Below are 25,815 nucleotides of genomic sequence, written 5' to 3' on the forward strand. Positions count from 1 at the left end.
GTATTGAGACTCTATAGTAAATATGGAGTGATAAGTAAAAAGCTTACTCTGATTCCATAGGGTTTAGTGCTCTAAATCCTGTATTTACATTGATGGGCCTTTTCTACAGAATAACAGTTTAAGAGAGTGCATATTAGTGCACAGTTTTTAAATCAAAATTTCTTTTTACAAAAATGAAGATCATAGCACCTTTTCCACAGCTTGCCTGAGGTATTGCTAACCCAGAAAGTGGCAGGTTTCCTTTGTCCTTTCTCAGTTCATAGCAAAACCTAATTCCCCAGAAAAGAGTCCTACTGAGTGCAGGAATAGTTCAGGGAAGACTTTGCAGTCCAGCCCCAAGTTCTGCATGAATGTCAATCTCTGCAGGTCTGGGGCAGTTCTGTGCCTGGGGTGAAAGCCAGGGCTGCCAATCATTGGGCTCCCTCACTTCACAGCACTGTCCCTAAGGTAGCTCAGCAGCCAATCAGGACCTCTAGATGGACTGCCAGTCAGAATGGGGAGGGTACTTCCGATCCGCCCTGTTGCATGCTCTGTGGCTCAGCGGTTAAGGCAGGTCTCCTGTTCTGTGTGCTTGGCTGTGATCACCGCTGCTGGGAGCCTTAAGGAGAGCGGGTGAGCACGGAATCCGCCATGGTGAGTGAGGTGCCGCTATTCCCACGGGGAGGACCCGCGGGAGCCGGAGTGGGGTCCCCCCGGGGCTGTGGAAATGGCGTCAGGACGTGGTGTCTCGAGTGATTCCCTTTGGTGCCCTGAGGTCCCTGCAACTCCCAGGCAGAAGCGGGACCTCTGAGTGATTTAGCTCTGCTGTTTGCTCCTGTGTAGAGCATGGGTGTGTGTGTGTGTGTGTGTGTGTGTGTGTGTGTGTGTGTGTGTGTGAGCATTTGTGTGGAAATAGCCTAGTTACCATGCAGGGCACATGAGCATTCAGGTGTAGGATCCTTCTGCAGTTAATTAATTCTGTGCAGGTGTAAAGTCTGTGTCATTAACATATTTGCTTGTAGATGCCAAGGTGGTTCATTCGCATGTCAGTAAGAGTTTCCTGGCCTCGTGTCACATTAGACTTTATATTTATTCTCTCTCTCCCTCTCTCTCCCTCTCTCCTTCTCTCCCTCTCTCTCCCTCTCTCTCCCTCTCTCCCTCTCTCCCCCTCTCCCTCCCTTGCTGTCTCTCCCTGACTCTTCCTGTCTCTCCCTGTCATACCCCCGCCTCCCAGATCGGTTTTCTCTGTGGGCAGGGAAGGCAGATTTGCTAACTTGCAGAGCCCTGGTCACTCTAGTGTCTTCTAAAAGGTCTGCACTTGGCACTGAATATTCAGGTGTGGGATCCGTCTGCAGTTAATTCTGTGCAGGACGTAAAGTGTGTGTCATTAACACATTTGCATGTAGATGCCAGGGTGGTTCATTTACCTGTGTCATTAAGGCCAGCCTTATTGTTCTTGGCGTCATGTGGCAAAATTGACTCTATATTTATTGTGTTTTTATTTCTAAGTTTGCTTTCATGTTCTGTTGATCTCTTTATTCTTTCCCAGACAGTACAGTCTCTCCCTGCCCCCCCCCCCCCAATAGGTTTTCTCTGTGTAGACCTGGCTGTCCTGGAACTCACTCTGTAGACCAGGGTGGCCTCAAACTCCCATGTTGCTGGCCTTAAAGGTCTGTGCTGCCACCACCGCACAGTTCAGTACAGTCTTTATTACAGTTTCATTCAAAGTTAGAAGTCAGATGGTGTCACAGTGTGTACTGTTTATTCAGTCATGTGTTGATTAATTTTTCATTCATGATGGCCTTTCCTCATGCTATTTCTGTAGTTTGTAGCATAAATTGTTAGACTTTCATTGAACTTTGCTGTATCTATAGCTCAAATTCTGTATTGTCGTAATAGAATATTGACATAATAGACAAGATGATAGCAAATCACATGGTTGATTTCTACTCAAGGTTAGTCTAGCTCCCTGCTAAGGAAGTACATCGTCCATCAGACACAATTCCCAGTGGTATCCCCACCTCTCCAAGGTTAAATGTGCACCGTTACACACTTTCCTTAAAAGGACTCTTTAATTAGGTTCCCATGTGTATAGAAGGAGATGGTGTCTATGGCCTAGGCATGTAGGCCCCATGTAACTAGGGAACAGAGGAAAGAATTCCATGACCCCAATCAGAGTTTGCTTCTTTTTGTTCTAGAGCTTTTTTTTTTTTTTTTGGTTTTTCGAGACAGGGTTTCTCTGTGTAGCTTTGCGCCTTTCCTGGAACTCACTTGGTAGTCCAGGCTGGCCTCGAACTCACAGAGATCCGCCTGGCTCTGCCTCCCGAGTGCTGGGATTAAAGGCGTGCGCCACCACCGCCCGGCTGTTCTAGAGCTTTTAATTGTGCTGTTCAGTCACTAATGTGAGATTTTTCCAAATTCCTTATGTAGGCACTTAGTGCTGTGAACTTTCCTCTTAGCACTGCTTTCATAGTGTCCCATAAGTCTAGTTATGCTTTGCATTCATTGTCATTAAATTCTAGGAAGTCTTTAATGTCTTTCTTTATTTCTTCCTTGACCCAGTGGTGATTCAGTTGAGTGTTGTTCAGTTTCCACCAGTTTGTAGGCTTTCTGTAATATGTGAGGTTGTTGAATTCTACCTATAGGCCATAGTGATCCTATAAGATTCAGAGGTTGAGATTCCAATTTTTTTGTGTGTGTTAGATTTGCTTTGTTACTGAGTATGTGGTCAATTTTAGAGAAGGCTCCATGTGGTGCTGAGAGGAATGCATATTCTTTTTTCTTAGGGTGAAATGTTCTGTAGATGTCTATTAAGTCCATTTGAGTCATAACATCTGTTAGGTCCCTTATTTCTCTGTTAACTTTCAGTCTGGCAGACCTGTCCATTGCTGAAAGTGGGGTATTGAAGTCTCCCACGTTTAGTGTGTGTGGTTTGATGTGTGATGTAAGATTTAGTAATGTTTCTTTTATAAATGTGGGTGCCCTTGTATTTGGGGCATAAATGTTCAGAATTGAGACATCATCTTGATGGATTTTCTCTGTGATAAATATGAAATGTCCTTCTCCATCTCTCTTGATTAATTTTAGTTTGAAGTCTGTTTTGTTAGGTATTAGAATAGCTACACCAGCTCTTTTTCTTAGGTCCATTTGATTGGAAAATCTTTTCCCAACCCTTTACTCTGAGGTAGTATCTATCTTTGAAGTTGAGGTGTGTTTCTTGTATGCAGCGGAATGATGGAACCTGTTTTCGTACTGATTCTCTTAGCTTGTGCCTTTTTATAGGTGAATTGAGTCCATTGATATTAGGAGATGTTAATGACCAGTGATTTTTAAGTCCTGTTATTTTTTGTTTTTTGTTGTTGGTGGTGGTAGTGTGTGTGTTTCTCTTTGGAATTTGCTGGTGTGAGGTTATTTATTGCCTGTGTTTTCATGAGTGCAGCTAACTTCCTTGGCTTGAAGTTTTCCTTCTAGTACTTTCTGTAGGGCTGGATTTGTGGATAGGTATTGTTTAAATCTGGTTTTGCCATGGAATATCTTATTCTCTCCATCTGTGGTGAATGAAAGTTTTGCCGGGGAGAGTGTTCTGGGCTGGCATCCATGGTATCTTAGTGTCTGCAAAATGTCTGTCCAGGACCTTCTGGATTTCACAGTCTGTATGCTCACTGATGTTTTCAATCTATGTATAAAGCTGTGGCTACTAATTGAGAGATATTTGACTGTGAAAGCCAGGCCATTGTATGTCCCCATTGCTGGGGGAGCCCAAATCATGTGACCAGTTCCTGGAGGAGCTTTTAAAGCTACTACCTGAGTTGTTTTAGTCTGGTTAGGGAACAATTTTACCAACCAGGAAGGGGTATCTATCAAAACTAGCAAGTACTGTTATCCTCCCTAGGCAGGGCGGAACTTGGTGAAATTATTTTCCCCAGAGATTGTAGGAGATTTTGCTTTGTCATTTGGATGCTTTTCTGGGTAAGGGCTCTGTTTTGGATTCACTAGAGGACAAACCTGACATCTCGCTAAGAGACATCCCTTACTAGCCTGTCCAATCTAGGTATAATATACCTTGGTCTGATTCAACTCAGAAAGTTTTGTGAACCCCAGATGAGTAGACCAGTTAAGGTTAGTTACCAACAGTCCAGTCAGTTGTTTTAGGGAGAATGATTTTTCCCTCTGGTGTCCTCCATCATCCTGTGGTTTCAAACTGTCCATTTTTTTTTTTACCATGAAGTCTCAGGCAGTGGGGGGACATGGTATGTCATCAGAATACCATGTGGCCCTCCTGGTTTTAATCAGATTATTAGCAAGCCCCACTGGTTCCAGAATATCAATAGGCCCCTCTGGTTTGGTGGGCAGTAATTTGCAGGGGAAGCCAAATAGCCTCTAGGAGAGCCAAGATATTTTAATGTGTCCCCCTCCCCCACCCCGTGATGAGAAGCCCTCTTTCTCTGTAGATCATTCTGTCTACATGCCCAACAGTTCCAGGAACACTGATATCCAGAGACATCAATATCCAGCTGCACTTAGGAACTCTAGAACCTGTCTCTTAGTCCTTGGAGTTGGAATGTGAAGGATGGCAGCAATCCTATTCTGAGACAGGTAACTTTTGTCTCCCTTCAGCTGGTAGCCAAGATAGGTAGGCTTCTACAAAGTTGGGTTTTCTTAGCCAACAGTTTGTAGCCAAAGGTCTGGAAACCTCCCGGGGTCCTTTTACAATTTGTTTTCTCAGAACACCTCTGGAGGAAGGGCAGGGACTATACATTTAATGTCTTTAATTCCTGGGGCAAACTGGTCCAGGTTCCTTGCCCACTGTAACCCACCCACTGGGTATATCTATTTAAAAGCAAAGAGAGCTGACTTAGCACTGCCAATGGGAGGCTGAAGAATGCATCTTTCAGGTCCAAGACAGCATCCACCTGTTTCTCTGGAAGAACCAGACTCTTGAGAATCAGAGGTTACAGGTTTCTTCATAAGCAGGAGAGGCATATTCCAGTGTGACTGGCAGGGCACCAGGATACCTGTCTCATCAAGCCAGGCAATATGCGCTTTATTTTCCCCATTGTATTACACAATTAAATCACTAATAATCCATGGAAATAGCTTAATGATTACAGAAATTTATTGGGGGCTTAACTCATGATACAGGATACTCACAATACAGGAAATAGGGATTGAGGCACAACCCACTGCTGTTCTCTAGAGAGCTCTCCCCTGACCTGCACCAGCATCCAAGACCAAAAGGTAGCAAAGAGAGACAAGCACATATGCATCTTGGGTCTTACAGGGACCTGTCTCAGCCACACCTTACGGGCAGGTCATAGGCAGGTGTGGCAGTTACTTGTTGCCACACTAGGGGCAATGTTTTGAGGTCAAACCTGGAACAGCTTCCCACTGCATCTTCCCCTTTTGTCTAAATAAGAAAGTTCTAACCTAATACAAAACTGTATAAAATAGGAATGATTATCAAATGTTGTCCAGGAGGAATAAGGGGTAATGACCTAGACAAGATGAAACTACAACCAATAAGAACAATACCAAACAAGAAACATACTAAAATTCAGAGGAGTCTGGAGCATAGGTAAATGGCATGTTGCAGAGCTCATTCTAAAAGGTGTTCTATCCTGAAGAACTTGAATCTAATACTTAATATGTTCTAGCTAAGATACAAGTAGGTTGTAACTATAACTGTTAGACTTCAATCCCATCAAAGACCTGAGAAGGAATATAATAATACCTGAGAAACAGGAAAAAGATACAAGCAACTTTTGGGAGTCTTGTGAGAGTAGACAGAGACAGCTGGAAGTCTGGACAGTCACCTAGAGTTTCTCAGTATCATTGGTGCATTTAAATTGGCTACAGGCCTAGAGTATCTGTCAGACCATTTTTAGAAGCAGTTTTTTTTTTGAAAGACTATCTTACCCTGTCTTGGCAGAGTTCAGTAGTTGCTTTTCCTTGTGTCCTGCTCATTCAAAAGGGACAGTATTCATATTGTCAGCAGTTGAGGCAAGGGCAGTTCTTAGCCAGTAGACCATTTTATGCCAAGAGGAAGACAAACTTCCGAACAGAAATGTCTCAGAAGCCCAACATTCTCTTGGGATCAGATCAGTGCTGCCAGGAGCAATTGTGTCTCACGTCAACGAAATTCTAAGTTATCAAAACATTTAAATGCCATATTCTCTAGGTCTGTGAAGTGTTTGAAGATTACCTATTCATCTAGCATATGTTTCTGTAAGTCTGAAATACCTAACTAACATAATTATAGAAATGATTAGCATGAGTGACTATAGCTCAATAAGTCTTATCTACTAAAATAACTTAGGACTAAAGCTTCACATAAAAAGATAAACAGTCTATAAGCAGATGTACCATATAAGGACAGTGACCTCAAGATTGTAACAATAAACAAAATAACTTAAACAGAGGCAGGGATACATATACATATATATATATATATATATATATATATATGTGTGTGTGTGTGTGTGTGTGTGTGTGTGTGTGTATAGTGCAATATGCAATATGACAATAATCCTAAATATATATCAATTTACAGTATATCCTAAACAAAGGTAGAGCATATATACAGTATGACACATATTTTATATTTGTATCAATATACAAAATATTTCAAACAGGATTAGGAATATGTGTATAATACAACAAATATAGTTTTGTATCTGTATCAATATACGAATTATCTTAAATAGGAATACAAAAATAGCTTACATTTGTATCAATATACAAGAATGAATATCAGTGAAAATTATCTAAGGTGGATATTTTACTGAATTAGTTTACTAGTAAATACAATAATCTACCTTAATATCCTATACCTACCCATTCCCCTTTTTCTTTTCTAAAAAAGAATACTGAATCCAAATTTTTTTGTTCTACCCCCAACCCTACAACTATCCATTCATAACCCTGGGGAAAATGAAACATTTAGGAGAGGAGGATTGTTTTCTTATAATTACTTTCTGCTGTTTAGGGGGTGACAGTATCTCTGTGGGGTCCTATAAGAAGGCTTATATTGTTATATCTCAATACGGCTAGCCATAGAGTCTGCAGCTATTTCAGAAATGGATAAGATTGCCTGAGATTCTGGCTAGAAGTGTATTATGATAGACCATCTCATCTTAGGACTGTCCTGAAGAGTTATCAGTTCAAAGCTGCTCATTGAGTAATGTGCTTAGGTACCATGGCATCATTCTGGACTGGGTAGAGTTGTTGTGGGACCCCATCTTCTTTATGGAGACTTCGGAGATTGCTATTGGAGAAGACTTATTTTTTTACTGTGGAAACTTGAACATTATTAATATCAAAATGGAAAATTTGGATTTAAAGATGACATGACATGTAAGAAAGAATTCCGATAAATCAAGAATAAGCATGGAGAGAAATAGAATCTTGGTGACAATTGTCCCTTTTTATTGGTTTTCTTCTGTCCCACATCAGGCAGCTCTTTTGATATGAGACAGAATCTCTTAAAAAAAATTTTTTTTTTTTAGCAATATGCTTGGGTTTAGAGAAGGAGGGAGCCAAATTCCAACTCCAAAGCCAGCTTGATATATAATTGAATTGGAACCATAACTCTTCTAGAGTTAAAGAGATATAGATGTTAGGCAGTCAGATATCACCCTGTGTAGATTGGTACCAACAGATTCTTTCTGCTGTAGATGTCTGGATATCCAAGGCCTTATGATTTCTGGACGATGGGTATTTCTATTATCCTGTAAAGACAAAAACAGAACCCTGCCCCAACCCTTGTTAAGTTTTTGTTTTGTTTTGTTTTTACAACTTGTAGAGATGTCACATCTGTGGATGAGCTTTTACTTATCTTTATCAAGGGGTTTCTCCTGTTTGAATCAAATTTTTATTAATTTTGTTGGTATCCATAGCTTTTTTTTTCCTCCCACAGAAACAAAAGCAAAACCCCTTCCCCAACATAGGATGTATCCTGGTTTCCATTCTGAGGTCAACACATCCTTGAAATAAACTGGTTGATTTAGCTCAGAAGTTTTGTCTGTTGTCCAATGTCTCTCCATAGCTGTTGTTCCTTTCTCATCAGCATTGAGAAAATTTAAGGTTAATAAAGCATTATGTTATGCAATCTATTTCTAGGAGTCATTGTTACCTGTTGTTTATTTACCCTTTAAAGTTTGATCGGATATTTCTGACTGCTTGGCCTATGGGATTGTGTGGTATACCTGTAACACTTTTTATATTGTAATAAGCAAAAAACTGTCTCATTTTATTTGAGACATATGCTGGAGCATTGTCAGTCTTAATTGTACTGGTATTCCCATGATGGCCATAAGTTCTAAAAGGTGTGTAATCACAGAATCAGCCTTTTCAGAACTCATAGGAGTTGCCCACTGCAATCCTGAATAGGTGTCAAGGGTGTACATACTTTAATCTTCCAAATTCTGCAAAATGACACACATCCATCTGCCAAATTTTATTTCTTTGTATAACTTTAGGATTCCTTCCTGTGGGTGATAGAGTTTGGTTACAGAAGGAACAAGTAGGACATTTTCTTACAATTTTCTTGGCTTGTTGTCAAGTGATGGAGAAATCCTTCTTTAAACCTTTGTTGTTTACATGGTGTTTCTTATGAAATTCTGAGGCTTCTAGCACATTTCCTATTTGTAACTGATCAATCTCATCATTACTTGGTGCTAGAGGTTCTGGCAGACCCATATGGATCAGATGTGAGTTATATATAAGGGATGCTTCCTATTCCTGATTATTTCTTATAACTGAATAAATAACAAGGTTAATTCCGACTCATCAGGGACAAATTTTGCAGTCTCAATATGTAAGACTACTCTTTCAGCATACTGAAAGTCAGTAACTATGTTGAGAAGTTCCAAAAAATCCATTAATAACATCAGAATAGCATACAATTCCAATATTTGAACTGAATTATAAGGACTTTGAACCACTTTACTTAAAATTTCTGACTTGTAACCTGCCTTTTCTTGTTTGTTTGCATCTGCATAAAATGTACGGGCTCCAAATATGGGTGTTTCCTGAACAACTCAAGGCAGAATCCAATCAGCTCTCTTTATAAACTAAATTCTATCACTTTTGGGATTTTTGCTGTTAATCTCTCTCAAAAAATTACTGTAAGCTCTTTGTCAAGGTTCACTTTCTGTCCATAATTTGTCAATGTTATCCTTAGTTAGAGGTACTATGATTTCTGCTGGGCCTATTCCTGCTAATTGACAAAATCTCAATTTTCCTTTTAAATTAAGTCGGAGAACCTTTCCACATAAGTTTTTAATTTTTTACTCTATTTATTTGGTAGAAATATCCATTCCAATATAATATCTTCCCACAGCATTAAAATTTCTGTAGGAGAGTACTTAGAGGGTAAAATAACCAAAATGCAATCAAGCTTTGGATCCACATGATCCACATTCCCTCCTGTACTTTCTTTTCCACCAAGGCCAATTCTCTCAGCTTCATGTGTCTTGGACTATTTAAGTCCTTGTCACTTTCTAAGGTTTTGAATAAATTACTCAGTTCATCATTTTTTATCCCAACAACAGTTCGTAGTTGGGAAATGTCTCCAAATAATCTTTGAAAGTCATTAAGAGTCCATAATTGATCTCTCCTAATTTACACCTTTTGGGGTCTAATTTTCTGTAGACCTATCTTATATCCTAAATAGTTGATAGAAACTCCTCTTCGTATCTTTTTAGGAGCCATTTGTAATCCCCAAATAGGTAAAAAAAAAAATTTCAAACATTTTTTTCTAAGGTATCTATGTTTGAATCAGCTAGTAAAATATTGTCCATGTAATGATAAATTATTGATTTAGGAAATTATTTACATATTACTTCCAATGGCTGTTGTACAAAATATTGGCATAGGGTTGGGTTTTTTAACATTCCCTGTGGGAGAACTCTCCATTGGTAACTCTTAACCAGCTGAGAGTTATTATAAGTAGGCACTGTGAAGGCAAATCTTTTTCTGTCTTTTTGTTGTAAGGAATTGAGAAGAAACAGTCTTTTAAAGTGATAACTATAAGAGGCCATCCTTTAGGTAACAAAGTAGGCAAAGGAATTCCAGATTGTAGAGAGCCCATTGACTGAATTACCTTGTTAATTACTCTTAGGTCCGTTACCATTCTCCACTTACCAGATTTCTTGTTAATAACAAAAACAGGAGAAGTCCAAGGGCTGGTAGATTCTTCAATGTGTTGAGCATTTAACTGCTCTTGAACCCGCTGTTTTAAAGCTTGTAGCCTCTCTTTTGTCAAAGGCCATTGTCCAACCCAGACAGGTTTATTAGTTAGCCATTTTAAAGGTAGGGCTGTTGGTACTTCTGAGAGTTCAACAGCAATTGTGCTGTGTTGATGTACAACCTGAATAGTTGGTGGCTGTTTTTTATAGGATGTTATAATATTATTCCTAGAAACATGCATTGGTCTGTATACCCTTTCTGAGATTTCCCAAAGATTCATTTGCCACATATGGTTTCAGCCTTCCTCTCTGTCCTTTTCCCCCTAAGCATTCAACCTGTCTCAAACTCTATTTTATCTGGGATAGAGTTCCAGTCTCTAAAAGTTGGACATCTATTTCTTTCTTTTCTTTTCTTTTTTTTTTGGTTTTTTAAGACAGGGTTTCTCTGTTTAGCTTTGCGCCTTTTCTGGAACTCACTTGGTAGCCCAGGCTGGCCTCGAACTCACAGAGATCCACCTGGCTCTGTCTCCTGAGTGCTGGGATTAAAGGCATGTGCCACCACTGCCTGGCAGACATCTATTTCTTGAAGAGGCCAATTTGGATGCCATGATTTTGGTGTAATTATAGTCACATCTGTACCTGTGTCTATGAGACCTTTCAAAACAATGCTGTTAATTCAAATTCTAAGCTTTAGTCTTTGTTCATTTATGGAAGTCTGTCAAAATATTTGTTTTATTGTATTCTTTGGAACTTTTAATTTATCTATCAGAGCTGTTCTATCATCCAGTGTAGTATCTTTCTTTACATTAGGCATTGGTTTAATTGTCCTGGAGAGAAATTTTCTCCACAGTGGCTGGAAATGTTTTGACCACGTTCAATTTGGGGGTCTACAAGAGACCCCCTGAGGCATTTCCCATCAGGAAAGGGTTGCCTTGTATATCTATTATTGATCTGTATTAATTGATCCAATGTCAGCCTTTGCCATGTCTTCTACACAATCCAAAAGGTTAGGGTCTCCTGTTTGGGTTATTTTTAGAAGGAGTATTGCTTATAGGAGCACTGCATGTATAGTTTTTACTTATATGATGTGGTGTATCATATTTAAAGCATTTGGTTTCCTCTTGCCTGTCCTATCCAAGCCTCATTATTGTAGTTAAGAGACTCAACATCATTAGTATATTGAATCCATTCTTTTAAAGGACCTGATCTCACCTTTAATGGTGTAAGTAATTTTTTTGCTGTTCTCTAAAGAGCTCTGCCCTGATGTGCACCAGCATCCAAGGTAGCAAAGAGAGACAAGCACATATGCATTTTGGGTCTTAAAGGGATCTGTCTCAGCCATGCACCAGGGGCAGGTCATAGGTAGGTATGGCAATTACTTGTTGTCACACTAGGGGCTGTGCTTTAAAGTCACACCTGGAACAACTACCCACTACATATTTGTTTCCAGAGTCATTTGGTATTAATTTATCTTTTGATCAGACGCATAATATTCAGCTAGGAGATATTCTTCTGACAGAGGGTAAGATATCAAAATTTTGCTGTGTATCTGTAAGTCTGTGTTTCATTATCAGAGAAGGTGAAGGTGGCTTTCAGTTTGTGCAGAAGTTCTTGTCCCAATCAGTTTTTTTGTTGTTAGCAAACACCTTTTGAACTACCTCCAGCAACTGGGACCTACTTTTACCTTTAATTTTTTAAAAACTTTTATAACATTTTTCTAATACCATGCGTGACTGGGTGACAAGAAAATCTTTTTAGCTACTACCTTTAATCTTTCTAAAAAGTACTTAGTGAAATTCCTTAAAGTGCCCTTGGTCAGTGTTAGACAGAAGGGAATATCTGTTCTTTCCTGGCTACGTTGCCTGGCAGCAATTCCCTTGTCCAGCCCAGGGGCAGCATTTTCACTTTTTTCAAAGAGTAGGGTGGGCTTTAGAGATCACTGGTTGAAAAGGAGACAAATTATGAAAGAGAAAGTAGTGGAACTTTCTCTTTTGCTTAGGGCTCAGCCCAGGAGAACTTTTCTTTCCCTAGAACTGTTTAGAGCAGGCACAAAGTGGAGGGAATGCTCATTTGGGGGGGACTATTTGTTCCTACTTTGTGTATATTCATTATGGATGTCCATGGCATTTGGGCCTGGACTAGAGGCTCACCCCCTCCCACTTTCACATAGTGACCAAAACTGAATGTGAGCAGGAGTCAAGCACAATACAAGCTTCAGCCACATGGTTGTGGCCTTAGAGTCAAGGTTAGAAAAAAGGGTTCATGGAATCTCCTTCCATTTCTAAGGAAAGCTGCTGAGACTAGGCATGTATCAGGGGTGCTTTGGTCCAGTTTTTTTTTTTTTTAACTATGCCTCTTTCCTCCCTTTTGGAACTCATTATATGAATGGGTTTTATTAAATAGATAATTCATAGAATAAAAATGAAGTGCTTTAATGTGGCACTACTTCTCTATTTCTCCTAGAGCTCATTTTAATCAATTGGAACCTTTATGTTGTGTCACTTAGAGACAGGTTTTGTTTTTTTGTGAGATAGGCTCTCACTGGGCTAAGATTGGCCTTGAACTTTGGATTCTCTTGCTTTCACCTCCCAGCTGGTGAGATCACAGGTGTCAGGTCTCCATGCCTATCTGACAAACACCTTTTACTAAAGGCTTAATTTTGTGAGAGTGCTGTTCTGCAGGCTGCTGTCTTTGTCCTCATACTCAATATTTTCTTTTCAGAGTCATACATAATTATATAGGGATGTGGTGGGTGTAATGTGGCAAGGAAGGACTGTTCATTTGATCTTATGGACTCTTGCTTGTGGAAGGAAATTCCTGATTCCTTTAGGTATAGCCATTGCTGGGACATTCTGTAAGTATTCTTACTCTAAGGTAAACATGTACATGTGTTTTGCTGGTAATAGCATTCAGAAACTGAAGCTACAGTGTAGTTGTATTTAAACAGTTTACAGAGGCTGGACAGATGACTAAGCTGTAAGTGTGCATATGGAGATTCCTGAAGACAGAGGTCAGTTCCCAAGTCCAGGATGACAGTTTTTGTTTGTTTGTTTGTTTTTGTTTTTTGGGTTTTGTTTTTGTTTTGTTTTGTTTTTACTATGAAGGAAATCAATGCCTATTCCAGACTTGTGGCCTTTCATAACTCTTTTGTGACATGTATCCCAAGTGCTTTGCTCTAATTTTTCCTGGGATATTCTTGGCAATTCCTTTTGTGTTCTTGTTTCTTGAGGCAGGGTCTCATAGCACAGGTTGTCCAAAAACTCCATTTACCCACGAATGACTTTGCACTTCTGATCTTTCTACCTCCACCTCTCAAGTGCTGGGATGACAGGCATTCTGATCTGTCTTAGTTAGGGTTTTTATTGCTGTGAAGAGCTACCATTACCATGGTAATCCTTATAAAGGAAAACATTTAATTGGGATGGCTCACACACAAGACAGAAGTTTATTCCATTATCATCATGGTAGGACATGGCAGCATGCAGGCTGACATGGTGCTGGAGAATTAACTGAGAATCCTACATCTTGCAGGGAACAGGAAGTTAGCGGAAATTTGAGCATATATGACACCTCAATGCCCACTTCCACAGTGACATACTTTCTACAACAACATCACACCTAGTCTAATAATGCCACACCTCCTAATAGTGTCACTCCCTTTAGGGGACATTTTCTTACTAACTACCACACTATCCTTGTCCTCTTTATAGACTAGGAATTGAACTGAGGGATTCATGCATGCTAGGCAAGTATGCTTCCAACCAAGCTACATCCTCAGATCCTATGGTCTTTTTCTTTTTAATAGAATTTAAATTATAATTTTGCTATCTATGAATGTTTTTCCTGCTTATATGCCTGTGTACAGAATGTATTCCTGGTGCCATGTAGGCCAGAAAAGAGTTTGATCACCTTGAACTGGAGTTACAGGTGGTTCTGAGCCACCTGTATGCTGTGCATGCTGGGAAACAAACCCAGGCCCTGTGGAGGAGCATCAAGTGCTGGTAACCACTGAGCCATGCAATGACCCTAAGTGATCTGATTCTACTGATCCCCCAGATCTCTAGCTCTCCAACCATTTTTGTTTCAAGTCAGCAGTCAGGCCTTTTTTATTTCATTTTTTAAAAAATTTTTGATGGTATAGGTATGGGTGCTTTTCCTGTATGTATGTCCATGTACCATGTGAATGTCTGCAGTCTCAGAATGCCAGAAGAGGGCATTGAATCTTCTGGAACTGGGGTTCTGATCATTGAGTCTCCATGAGGTTGAAAGGAATCAAACCTCGATCTTCTGGAAAGGTGGGAGTGCTCTATAACCACTAAGCCATCTGTGAAGTGCCAGAGATCTAAAAACAATTTAGGTCATGTTGCTATACACATTATTTATTCTGAAAACCAAAGTCCTGACAGTAAAGTTCCTTGCAAAATAAACTCCTCCCAAGTCCACTGTTTTTCCTGGTTCTCTGTTGACACTGTTGTAACCATGCTTCAGTGCTTGGGTTGTCAAGCACATTATCACCTCAGGGCCTTTGCACCTGTTTTTCCCTTTGCCAGGAATGGTCAACTTTCATGTATCCCTTATTTCCTTTGTGTCACTGAATGAGGAAGCCCTGCTCTAACCACTTTAAAAACTTCAGCCCTACATCTGCCCCCATTAGTTACTGGATAAAGGCTCTGTGATGACAGTTCAGGTATTCACCAATCTGATTACTGGGTTAAGCCAGTTCAGGCACCCTCACCACTATTGCTAGTAGTCTAATCTGGGGTCATCCTTGTGGATTCCTGGGAACTTACCTAATACCAGGTTTCTCCCTATCCCCATAATGTTTCCCTCTATCAAAGTAACTCTTTCATTACTTTCCCACCCTAACTGTCATCATACACCCATCATCACCCAGTAACTGCTGGAAACAGATGCAGAGATCCAGAGCCAAGCACCAGGCTGAGTTCCAAGAGTCCAGTCAAAGAGAGGGAAGAGGGATTCTATGAGGAAGAGGCATCAAGATTATGATGGGGAAACCTACAGTGACAACCAAACCAAGCTAGTGGGAACTCATGAACTTTAGACCAACAGCTGTAAAGCCTCCATGGGATTAGACTAGGCCCTCTGCATAATCAAGACAATTGTGTAGCTTGATCTGTTAAGGGATCTCCTGGCAGCAGGATCAGGATCCATCCCTGGTGCATGAGCTGGCTTTTTGGAGCGTATTACCTATGGTGGGACATCTTGCACAGCCTTGATGCTAGGAGAGAGGCTTGGACCTGCCTCAACTAAATGTACCAGGCTCTACTGACCCCTCATGGGAGACCTTACTTTTTTGAAGGAGGGAATGGAGGGGTGGGTTGAGGGGGAAACCTGGGGGGGTAGGAGGGGAGAGAGGGGGTTCTGTGATTGCTATGTAAAATGAATTTTAAAAAATTTAGTTTAAAAAAGAAACAAACAAACAAGCAAACAAAAACTACATCTCTAAAGCCCAGAGTGGTGGGTTGTGCCTATAAATTAGCATTTGGAAATTAAGGCAGGAATATCAAGTTCAGGGCCATCTAGATTACAAGTGGCAGTCAAGGTCACCTGGGGCTACAGGATACCCTGTCTTAAAGATAATAATAACCTACAACCTTAGTGTTGAGGCTAGAGGTTGTGGGCACCAGTGAAGAGACTGTCAGACTTCCTTGCATGAAGCCGAGAGATAAAGCATCAGCTTCATTTTTGTTTTTGAGGTAACAATATGTTGAGATACCCAATTTTTGAGACACATGCCATTAATAGCTGCATGTAGGAAGTAGAAGTAGCCAAAGAGAGAGATGTATGAGAACTTGCAGAAAGAACCTTGTAAGCTCTTTGAAACTGAAGCCCCAGGTACCTGACACAGAGCTGCAGGAACTGGTGTTTGCCTTTCATGGTTTCAGACTTGCCTTGGTCCAATCTCTCCTTAATTCCTTTAAAGGGAAATGTATATTCTGTGCAATTGTATGTTGGGTTGATATGATTCGTGTTTTGATATTACATTAGGTCATAGTCAAAGATTGCCTTATGTGTCAGAAGAAACTGTGGATAATCAAACAGTATTGGGACTACCACATAATATGGGGATCTTTGAAATCAGACTAAATACATTTTGCATCATGATATGACTGTGAGCCTGTCATGACTTGTGTCAAAATGTTGAGGGTTGAATGAAAAATCTTCCAGGTAGTGCGCTGAATTTGAGCATTTGTCTTTGATGTGGGCCTGCATTCGTGACTTATAAAACCCTTAGTATGAGGAGCCTTTCTGGAGGAATATAGTCTCACCACATTTCTTTGTTTTATTGAAAGTGAGTAGCCCCCTTCCTTCTCATGTAGGCATGCCATCACCATCAGTAAAGACTCCATTCTTAAATAATGTAAGGTAACATAGAAGCAATTGCTTTTCCTTGCAAGTCCATATTTTTTGCCTGATATTTTTATGTTTATGTTTTTGGTGGATCTAATCACGTTTTTGTACATGTCAAGCATTTGCTCTTGTGCTTAACTTTGCCCAGTTCATGACTTTTGAACATTGGCAGGTTTGTCATTTTTCAGAGTAAGAATGCATTCATGAAATTAATAATGATTTTCTGAATCACTGAATTTCGGGTGTGTAATTATGTCCTTTCCTTTGTGTATGTTTTTATATTTTTATGTTTTCAAATGTCTGAAGTGTGTGTGTGTGTGTGTGTGTGTGTGTGTGTGTGTGTGTGTGCCACTTGCCTTCCTGGCATTTAGTGATGCCAGAAGAGAGCATTGGATTCTCTTGACCTGGAGCCTGGAATTAGGAATAGTCTCTAACCTCCAGTGAGTATTGAGAACTGGTCTCAGACTTCTTCAAAAGCAATAGTTGATTGTTTTTCTTGATTTTTCAAGACAAGGTTCCTCTGAATAACAGACCTAGTTGCCCTGGAACTTGTTTTGTAGACCAGGCTTGAACTCACAGAGATCCGCCTGTCTCTGCCTCCCAAGTACTGGGATTAAAGGTGGGCACTACCACAGCTGGACACAACAGGTGATCTTATCTGTTGACCCATCTTCACATACTCCCTCCCTTTTGTTATTGGTGTTTGTTTTACTGTTTTAGGATCAGCATTTACTTTACTAATGTTCTTGAGAACTCATTGATCTGTCAGTCAGTAACTTCTTAAAAATGCTTTCCTTCCTTGGAATTATTAGCCTTACAGTTCAATAGGGCACTCCAACTTATGATAGACAAGTGCAGAACTGGCATAAATGTTTAATTCTATGGAGGTATTTTGAGTGAGGCCTGAGTGATTTCTGGTTTTTTTTTTTTGTTAGAGACAGGGTCTCACTATGTACGTTTGGCTGTCCTGGCAATCTCTACATAGACCAGGCAGGCTTGGAAATCACAGGGTTTCACCTGTCTCTGCCTCCTGAGGGTTGGTATTAGAGTTGTGCACCACCGCACATTATTGTCCATCCTTTCTTGAAGTTAATGATTTTGATAAAATTCTGCTGATGTATACTAAATAATGTTACTCTGTTTGCATGTCTCTCTGTATATATTCCTAGGCATTTCTCCTGCTGTGCCGTATTCTCTTTAGTGGACACAGGAATGGAAGGTGTCATTCTCTTTTGATGTTTCTTTTTAAAATGAGTTGGTGACTGCATTTGATATTTACTGAACCATGTCATAGAATGTATCAAGCACACAGAATTATGTAAACATATTCTCAATGAAGTGTACATTTACAATGCAGTCAGTCTCACCATTTCTATTATGTACATATATGGGATACTTTAGGATACAGTGACCTATGAGGATGTGCATGTAAACTTCACTCATGAAGAGTGGGCTTTGCTGGATTCTTCCCAGAAGAGTCTCTACAAAGATGTGATGCTGGAAACCTACTGGAACCTCACTATTGTAGGTAAGAATGTGAGCTTTCTGTCAGTTTTTAACTTAAGGGAAGAAGCCTTTCTTGGAGATTGGTGCTCTTCTGTGATTTTGAATATGAAAGGGGAAGAAACTGGTGAATAAATCAGGCATGATACTAGATTCATGAAAAATAGTAATTTTAAGTGGGCCTAATTTCCAGTAATATATCACATATGTTTTCTGGCACTTTATTTTAGGTTACAAATGGGAACACTGTAATATTGAAGAACATTGTCAGAGCTCTAGAAGAAATGGAAGGTAATTTTCATGTACAAGCTGATATATATGTATGTTTGAAGAAATGTTAATGTGCCCCGAACTTTTAATGAAAATCAACTGTGTAAATAAGCACTTTTAATGAAAAGCAACTGTGTAAATAAGCATAGCTTTGTGATGATTATTAAATTCACACCACACCATGTACTCCAAAGTCAAATAGCTGATCAGTGTTTGTAAAGCATTCCTTTAAAACAAGACATAATGAATGTCACAGCTTCTATCATAGCCATGTGTGAGGCATGTTTTAGAACTGTCCATCAACTTACTGTCATGCCATTCAATTATCATATAAGGTATATACATTGATGAGGGGATTAATGTATGTCCAAAACCTTTTATAAGCAAAGCTTCCATATTAAAGCTAGTGTTCCTCATGTCCTTTTAGTGTGTGATCTAGCATAGTTTAATGAGAGGAGCAATTTATGAGAGACCAGGACATTGTCTTAGTGTAGAAACATACATCCCTATTCCACATCTGTGTCACACACACACACACACACACACACACACACACACACACACACACACACAAATGTTCAACTATGTGAATGCAACGTGAAAATCCTTTGTTTGTTATCTTCCTTTACCAGGCATATCATCTGTCACTCTCGATACAAGCCATGTGAGCATAAGGGACATGGAAAGAAGCATTGTAGTTCTGTCTCTCTTAGAACAACTGGAAGATATGTGGTAGTCCCCAATATGAGAAGACATGATGACTGTGATACAAGTTTACAATTAATTGGTTTTCCAACTTCAGTGGGAATTCATCAACAAACTCATATTGGAGAAAAACTTTATGAGTACCAGGAATATGGAAATTCATCTGTCTCTACTGGTTCACTGTGCACATGTAGTGTGTCTCACAGTATAAGAAAATGTTATGAATGCAATCAGTATGGTCAGACCCTGAGTTCTTCAAGTTCTCTTCAAAGATGTGAAAAAGCTCATGTGGGAAGAGAAAATAATAAATGTGAGTCATCTACTAAAGGTTTTAGGCTTGACAGGCATCCTCAAACACACACAAAAAACAGTAATGAAGAGGATCTCTATGAATGTAATCAACAGGATAAAGCCTTTAGATATGATTGCTCTTTAAAAGTACACCAACGAACTCATTTGGAAGGAAAACCCTATGAGTATAATCAAAGTTATAAAGCCTTTGAATGTCACAGTCTTCATCAAGTGCATAGAATTCAAACTAGGGGGAAAAGGTATGAATATCAGAAATGTGATAAAGCCTTTGCATGTCCCACTTATGTTCAAATTCAAAGTAGAGGTTATACTGGAGAGAAAGCTTATGAATGTAATCAATGTGGTGAAACTTTTGCATATAACAGTCATCTTCTCACTCATCTAAAAAATCATAATGGAGAAAAATCCTATGAATGTAATGAATGTGGTAAAGCCTTTGCACAGAAGAGTAGTCTTCTGAGTCATGAAAGAATTCATACCAGAGAGAAACCCTATGAATGTAATCAGTGTGGTAAAGCCTTTGCAATGAAAGATAATCTTCTTAGTCATGAAAGAATTCATACTGGAGAGAAACCCTATGAATGTAATGAATGTGGTAAAGCTTTTGCACAGAAGAGTAGTCTTCACAATCATGAAAGAAGTCATAGTGGAGAGAAACCCTATGAATGTAATCAATGTGATAAAGCATTTGCACTGAAGAGGTATCTTCTCAGGCATTTAAAAATCCATGCTGGAGTGAAACCCTATGAATGTAATCAATGTGGTAAAACCTTTGCACGGAAGAATAGTCTTCACAGTCATGAAAGAATTCATACTGGAGAGAAACCCTATAAATGTAGTCAATGTTGTAAAGCCTTTGCATGGAAGAATTATCTTCTCAGTCATGAAAGAATTCATACTAGAGAAAAACCCTATGAATGTAATCAATGTGGTAAAGCCTTTGTTGAGAAGAGTAGTCTTCACAGTCATGAAAGAAGTCATAGTGGAGAGAAACCCTATGAATGTAATGAATGTGGTAAAGCTTTTTCAGGAAAGAGTAGTCTTCGCAGTCATGAAAGAATTCATACAGGAGAGAAACCCTATGAATGTAATCAGTGTGGTAAAGCCTTTATACAGAAGTGTAGTCTTCTCCGTCATGAAAGAATTCATACTCGATTAAAATTCATACTGGAGTGAAACCCTATGAATATAATTAATGTAATGAAGCCTTTACAATGAAGAGTCATCTTCTTAGTCATGATAAAATTCATACTGGACAGTACCATATGGATTTAATCAGTGTGGTAATTTCAGATGTGACCTGCCATGTGGGTGCTGGAAACTGAAGTGTGTTTTCTACAAGAGGTACTTGTTTTGTCTAGCTCTATAGGGGTCCAGGTCCCCAAGAGACTGAGAAAGGAAGGAGACTGCCATGATTTAAGGTTGAATTAGCTTACTTGCTGCTTTATTGAAAAACGACTATACCCTTTATAACTGAACATTAGTTTAGACTCAAGCAAGACTGAAAGGAGACTTAATGATTCCATGATGAAAGCAGCCATCAACCTCATCACAGGATTTTTCTTTAGGCAAAAGCAATTACTTTAGCAAGTTTTTAAATGCCTTTCTGGATGTGAGCACATTGATTCCTTTCATAGTGTGCTTTCATCCTTGGAACAGGGTGTATCCAGTTAGTAAATCATTAAGTTCTCTATTTTTGGTGTAATCAGGGGGACACAATGGGGCTTCTTGTCTGGGAGTAGGTATAGTTATCACACTGTATGGTTCCATGGTGATGGGAATTTTTTCCAACAATTTTGTTTAAAGAGACTGCCGTTGTATATATCCCCTTCCTCTATTGTAGCCTACCAAAAAATTCTGCAGCAAAAGGAATAAGGAAACTTCATAACATAGTGAGAATTATTTAAATGGAAAGTAAAAAGATTCTGGAGAATTAAAATCTGCAATGTAGAAATGCTGGAACTTTGTCAAGCAGAAATTGTTACCTAGGAGTCCACGCCAGGTACTAAACTGCTAAACCATCTCTCATCCCTTTCTATTTCTTTTAAGATTTATTTTATTATTGTTGCCTTTGTGAGTGCACATGCATAGTATAGTTTGAAATCAGATGATAGCCTGTGCAACCCAGTCCTCCCTTTCTACCGTTTGGGTCCTATGGACCAAAGTACATCCATCAATTTTGACTGCAGGCACCTTTACCTGCTGAACCATGCTACAACATCCACTGAGCCCTGATAATGTTTATGTTAATTATTGTTTTTGGGTTTTGTTTTTAAAACAGGCTCATCAAGTTCAGGCTGTCCTTCAACTCATGACCTTTCTCCTTCCACCTCCAGTTACTGGGATGATAGGTTCCACTACCATTCCCTGTTTATGCAGAAGTCTTGTATATGCTGAGCAATGAGGGCCATCTGAGATGAAAACATTGATGTAGCCGAGTTGTTTATGCACTGGTCCACATGTAACCCTGTCCCCAAAACAAACAAAAATTGCAAACAAATAAAAACCTTTGTTAAAAGAAATTGTGTGTGTGTCTAGAGACAGAGTTTATCTCAGTTGCCTAGTCTGGTCTGGAACTCACACTATAGCCCTTGAATCTTGTCCATTGGCCTCAGTTGCCTAAGTACATGGAGAACATGGCTGGACTTCTGATTGAGCAAGCCAGAGCACTGAGAGGCTTAACTATGCATTTGTGGACACACAGCTAGTAGCCAGAGGTTCATTTCAAGATCAGAATGTTCCTAGGTTATGAGGAATATCAGAATATTCCTCAGGTTGGAATCCATAACCTTCCTTGAAATGGAATGCCATCAGTTCAGTGTGGAAGGATGGGAAGAGGCCCAGGATCTAATCCTCTTTGGGATTGAAGTGTCCTGAGAGTCTTATGTGGGCTACAGCCACAAATGCAGTGCGAGGCATTGTTTATGAAAAGAGAGATATACACTACCCAGGCCCACCCTATCATGCATGGTTCAGCTGCAACTTCACTGGCTTCTTTTTTTTTTTGGTTTTTCAAGACAGGGTTTCTCTGTGTAGCTTTGCGCCTTTCCTGGAACTCACTTGGTAGCCCAGGCTGGCCTCGAACTCACAGAGATCCACCTGCCTCTGCCTCCTGAGTGCTGGGATTAAAGGCGCGTGCCACCACCGCCCGGCTCACTGGCTTCTTATAGAGGGTGAGTGAGCATGCCAGGGCCAGAGCTGTGCCCAGCAGTCCCTGGACAAGGACTAGAAGAATGATGAAAAGGAGACTTCCCTCCTGCTCACTGTGGGGGCACACTAAGCTGAGATTACACAAAACTCAAAAACCACCCAGATAGCAAGGTATTGCAAAATTCTTCCACTTCTCACATGAGAAGCTCAGGCATAGAGAAAAGTAGGAGAATCTGGACTAATGCAGTTCTGGGTATTGATGCACCAATTGATTATTGTAACCACGGTAACAAGTATGCTGTCCTTACATAGGCACAGGGAGGTGAAGCCATTCTCACAAAGTCACAAGGCAGTAAATGGATCATAAGCCAGGATTCGAACCCAGTTTCCCATATGTACCCTTATAAAGTTTTTAAGATGGCATGTATTTGTTAATGTAGGGGTGAGGGTATGTATGTGTGGAGGCCTGAGGACAACTTATGTGAACCCATTTTCTCCTTTAGTCATGTGGATCCCAGGGAAGGATCTCAGGTAGAAAAACAGGCTTGGCAGCATGTTTCTTTACCCCCAGAATCGTCTCACATGCCCTCAGTTGTATCATTTTGTGTGTGCTCTTTGTGTGAATGTGCATGTATGGAGGTCACAGGTCAAAGCTGGGCATCCCATAAATTGATATTATACTCCAAGTTGACTTTATGGGTTATTGTGTATGGCAAGGCAACTCCAGACCCTAGAGTTCCCCAAGATGTACCGACAGGGACCATAAACAGGGAGGGGAGGCATGGTTGCTTTCTATGAATGGCCAAATACACAAAAGTATCTGCTGACCTGTAGGCCAGACAGTGTCTGATTTCTGTGTAGTAGACAGGGCCTTGAGTCATTATAACATGTGTTTTTCATTGCAAGGGATCACATCCCCATAAATTCCTAACTGTATTAGCCACATATTGCTTTAATTTTCCTATTTGTCACTCTGGCCCTATACATTCAAGCCCTTTTGCATTTTGTTTTACCTGAGATCCAGTTCAAATCCCTAGAAGCTGAATATTCCCCTCCTCCAGAGTCCAATCTGGATGCCAAGATTTGATGAATATCAAAGTATGATCTGGAATCCCTTTAAGGGTCACAAAATAATTATTTCTTTGGATTTTCTCCTCCCCAAATATTGAGAAAATATGAGGAATATTTTTAGCACTTGGGATATACAAATACAAGTTCTGAATTGGGTCAGCTTGAGTCCTGAATCTGGGACCCTGTACAATGTAGCTGAGTGAAGTGGTCCCTGGTTTCTCCCTGGCTCAGGGTGGCTGCTCCTGAAACCCCTGCCCCCTCCAGTGTACAACATTTGCCAAAAAACCTTTCTGCTAAAGGAGGCTTTGAGGTACAGCAGGCTATCCTGGCCAGCTCTGAGGAGGAAGAGGCACTGAGAGGCCAAATGACAGTCTTGCTGCAGAGAATCTAGTTACTACTGGCTCTATGGAGCACAGTCAGGTGATGGGACATAGAGAAAACAGTCTCTGTACAGAGAGGGATAGCTTGCTGGATCCAGCCTGGACATGGTGCCTCAGGGTCAGGTCCCTACTTCTGCAATTTATGACCACTGAAGGTGGGGTTTTGATTTAGGTGCAGAGGTGTGTAGTTGTGTCTTGCTATAGATTCAGTTGATACACGCTCAGTGCTGCTGAGGACACAGCTCAGCCATTCAGTTTCCATCATTCACCTCTGCAAGCTGAAGCCTGGTTGACCAACTTCTCCAGCCTGCAGGGTGATGACGAGGACTCCTCCCAGACTGGGAGGTCAGCGTGGGACATTACCAATGGTGCTCAGCCAGCCCTATCACACCATGTCTCCCTACACTCTTCCTGTGATTCCCATTACTCTGCAACACCTCACATGTTACAACTTCCAATATGCCACCTACATCACAAGTATCTACCCAGGAGTATAAGCTCACTGTGAATGGGTAGAACCATAACCAGTGTAGAACATGGGGTGATGGCAGAAATGGGGCAGATTTGCTCAATAGCCAGTTTGAGCTTCTGGACCCAAAACTCAGTTATGGCAATAAACACGAGTACAGTGCAATATTTAAAGAATGCAGGGAATGTTGTGGCTCAAGAGTAAAGCCCCTTCATAGAAAAGCCTATGGTTTTTACTACAGATATTTAAAAGGAAAGTCCCAGCCTTCTGGGTTGTGGAGAAGGTATGGCCAAGGCCAGCATTGAACTGATGAATGCAGATTATCAAGGGACAGACAAAGTAACTATTTGTCATTGGGATGAAAGGACCAAGCAGATGCCATAACAGGTTGCTCAGTCTTCTCTCAGAGATCAGGCCTCAATTTCAGTTTCCTGAGACTTGAGCAAGCAGTTTCTGGGAGGGCCATGAACAAAAGACTGCTCAAAGTTCAGCCAGATGTTTACTGTCTGGGGCCCCTCACCAACTTAGAGTTATGTGCAGTACGTGCTTGGCCAGCCAGCCCCCATGGTGACTCAAGGACAAAGCCTGGGACTTGTGCTGGACTGCCCCCAAAGTAATAAATTGTAACCACCAACCAGTAAATTCAAAGGTTACATACCCTCACCCAATTAAAAGAGAACAGAGATAAAAATAAACCAATCCGAGTTGCACCCATGCAAAACTCCCCCCACGAAGGGCTTGTGGATTTTGCCTTTAAAAAGCTAGCCACACAAAGAAAAAGCAAGTTCCTCCTGGCCTCACAACTATGAGTGAGTGAGTGAGTGCTTTGGATTGAGCTTCCCTGCCCGCGGCTTGTAAACAAACAGAAATAAACCATGCTATTGCATTCTGTACCTAAGGTCTGTGGTGGTAATGTCTTTGGGGTCCCAATCTGGGCATAACAGGGAAATGTCCTGAGTGGGCCTGCTGGAGGCCCCAATATCAAATTTGATCCAATCATTCCCTGTCAGCACCAAGACTTCCAGAGTTAGATTACAAAATGCTTTATGAATTGAAATTTTTTAAATGCACTGGGTAGTGGTGGTGCATGCCTTTAGTCCCAGCACTTGGGAGGCAGAGGCAGGTTCTGTGAGTTCAAAGCCAACCTGGTTTACAGAGCAAGTTCAAGGACAGGCTCCAAACCTACACAGAGAAACCCTGTGTCAAAAAACAAAAGCCATTTTTTTAATGCTATTGAAAACACAGGATAGGTGCAGAGAGACATTGCATAGTATAAAAATACTGCTGCATTAAATCAGCTTTTGTATTTTAAGAATGTATTAACCTATGTGGGAGCCCGTTCTCAGGTTCCTTGTGGCTTTACCTAGCAGATCCCCATAGAGAGGATGATTAGGCCTTTAACTTTAAAATTAAAATC

General features: G+C 40.4%; 1 protein-coding gene across 1 annotated transcript; it reads left to right on the plus strand.

The window, feature by feature from the left end:
* Positions 1-512: 512 nt before the first annotated feature.
* On the plus strand, positions 513-25,609 carry LOC128115842 (zinc finger protein 431-like). The gene is made up of 4 exons (XM_052746938.1): positions 513-633; positions 17,940-18,066; positions 18,272-18,332; positions 18,944-25,609. Exons 1-4 carry the CDS (start codon positions 631-633, stop codon positions 20,502-20,504), a joined length of 1,752 nt encoding a protein of 583 aa, XP_052602898.1. The 5' UTR covers positions 513-630; the 3' UTR covers positions 20,505-25,609.
* The last annotated feature ends 206 nt before the right edge of the window (positions 25,610-25,815 follow it).

The sequence above is a fragment of the Peromyscus californicus genome, unplaced genomic scaffold (genome assembly GCF_007827085.1).
Source record: "Peromyscus californicus insignis strain IS unplaced genomic scaffold, ASM782708v3 Scaffold_1__1_contigs__length_55948999, whole genome shotgun sequence".
Taxonomy (NCBI): Eukaryota; Metazoa; Chordata; class Mammalia; order Rodentia; family Cricetidae; genus Peromyscus; species Peromyscus californicus.

Coding starts and splice junctions, on each gene's coding strand:
- LOC128115842 (XM_052746938.1), top strand. Junction 18,067..18,271: donor CTGGAACCTCACTATTGTAG/GTAAGAATGTGA, acceptor ACTTTATTTTAG/GTTACAAATGGGAACACTGT. Junction 18,333..18,943: donor AGCTCTAGAAGAAATGGAAG/GTAATTTTCATG, acceptor TTCCTTTACCAG/GCATATCATCTGTCACTCTC.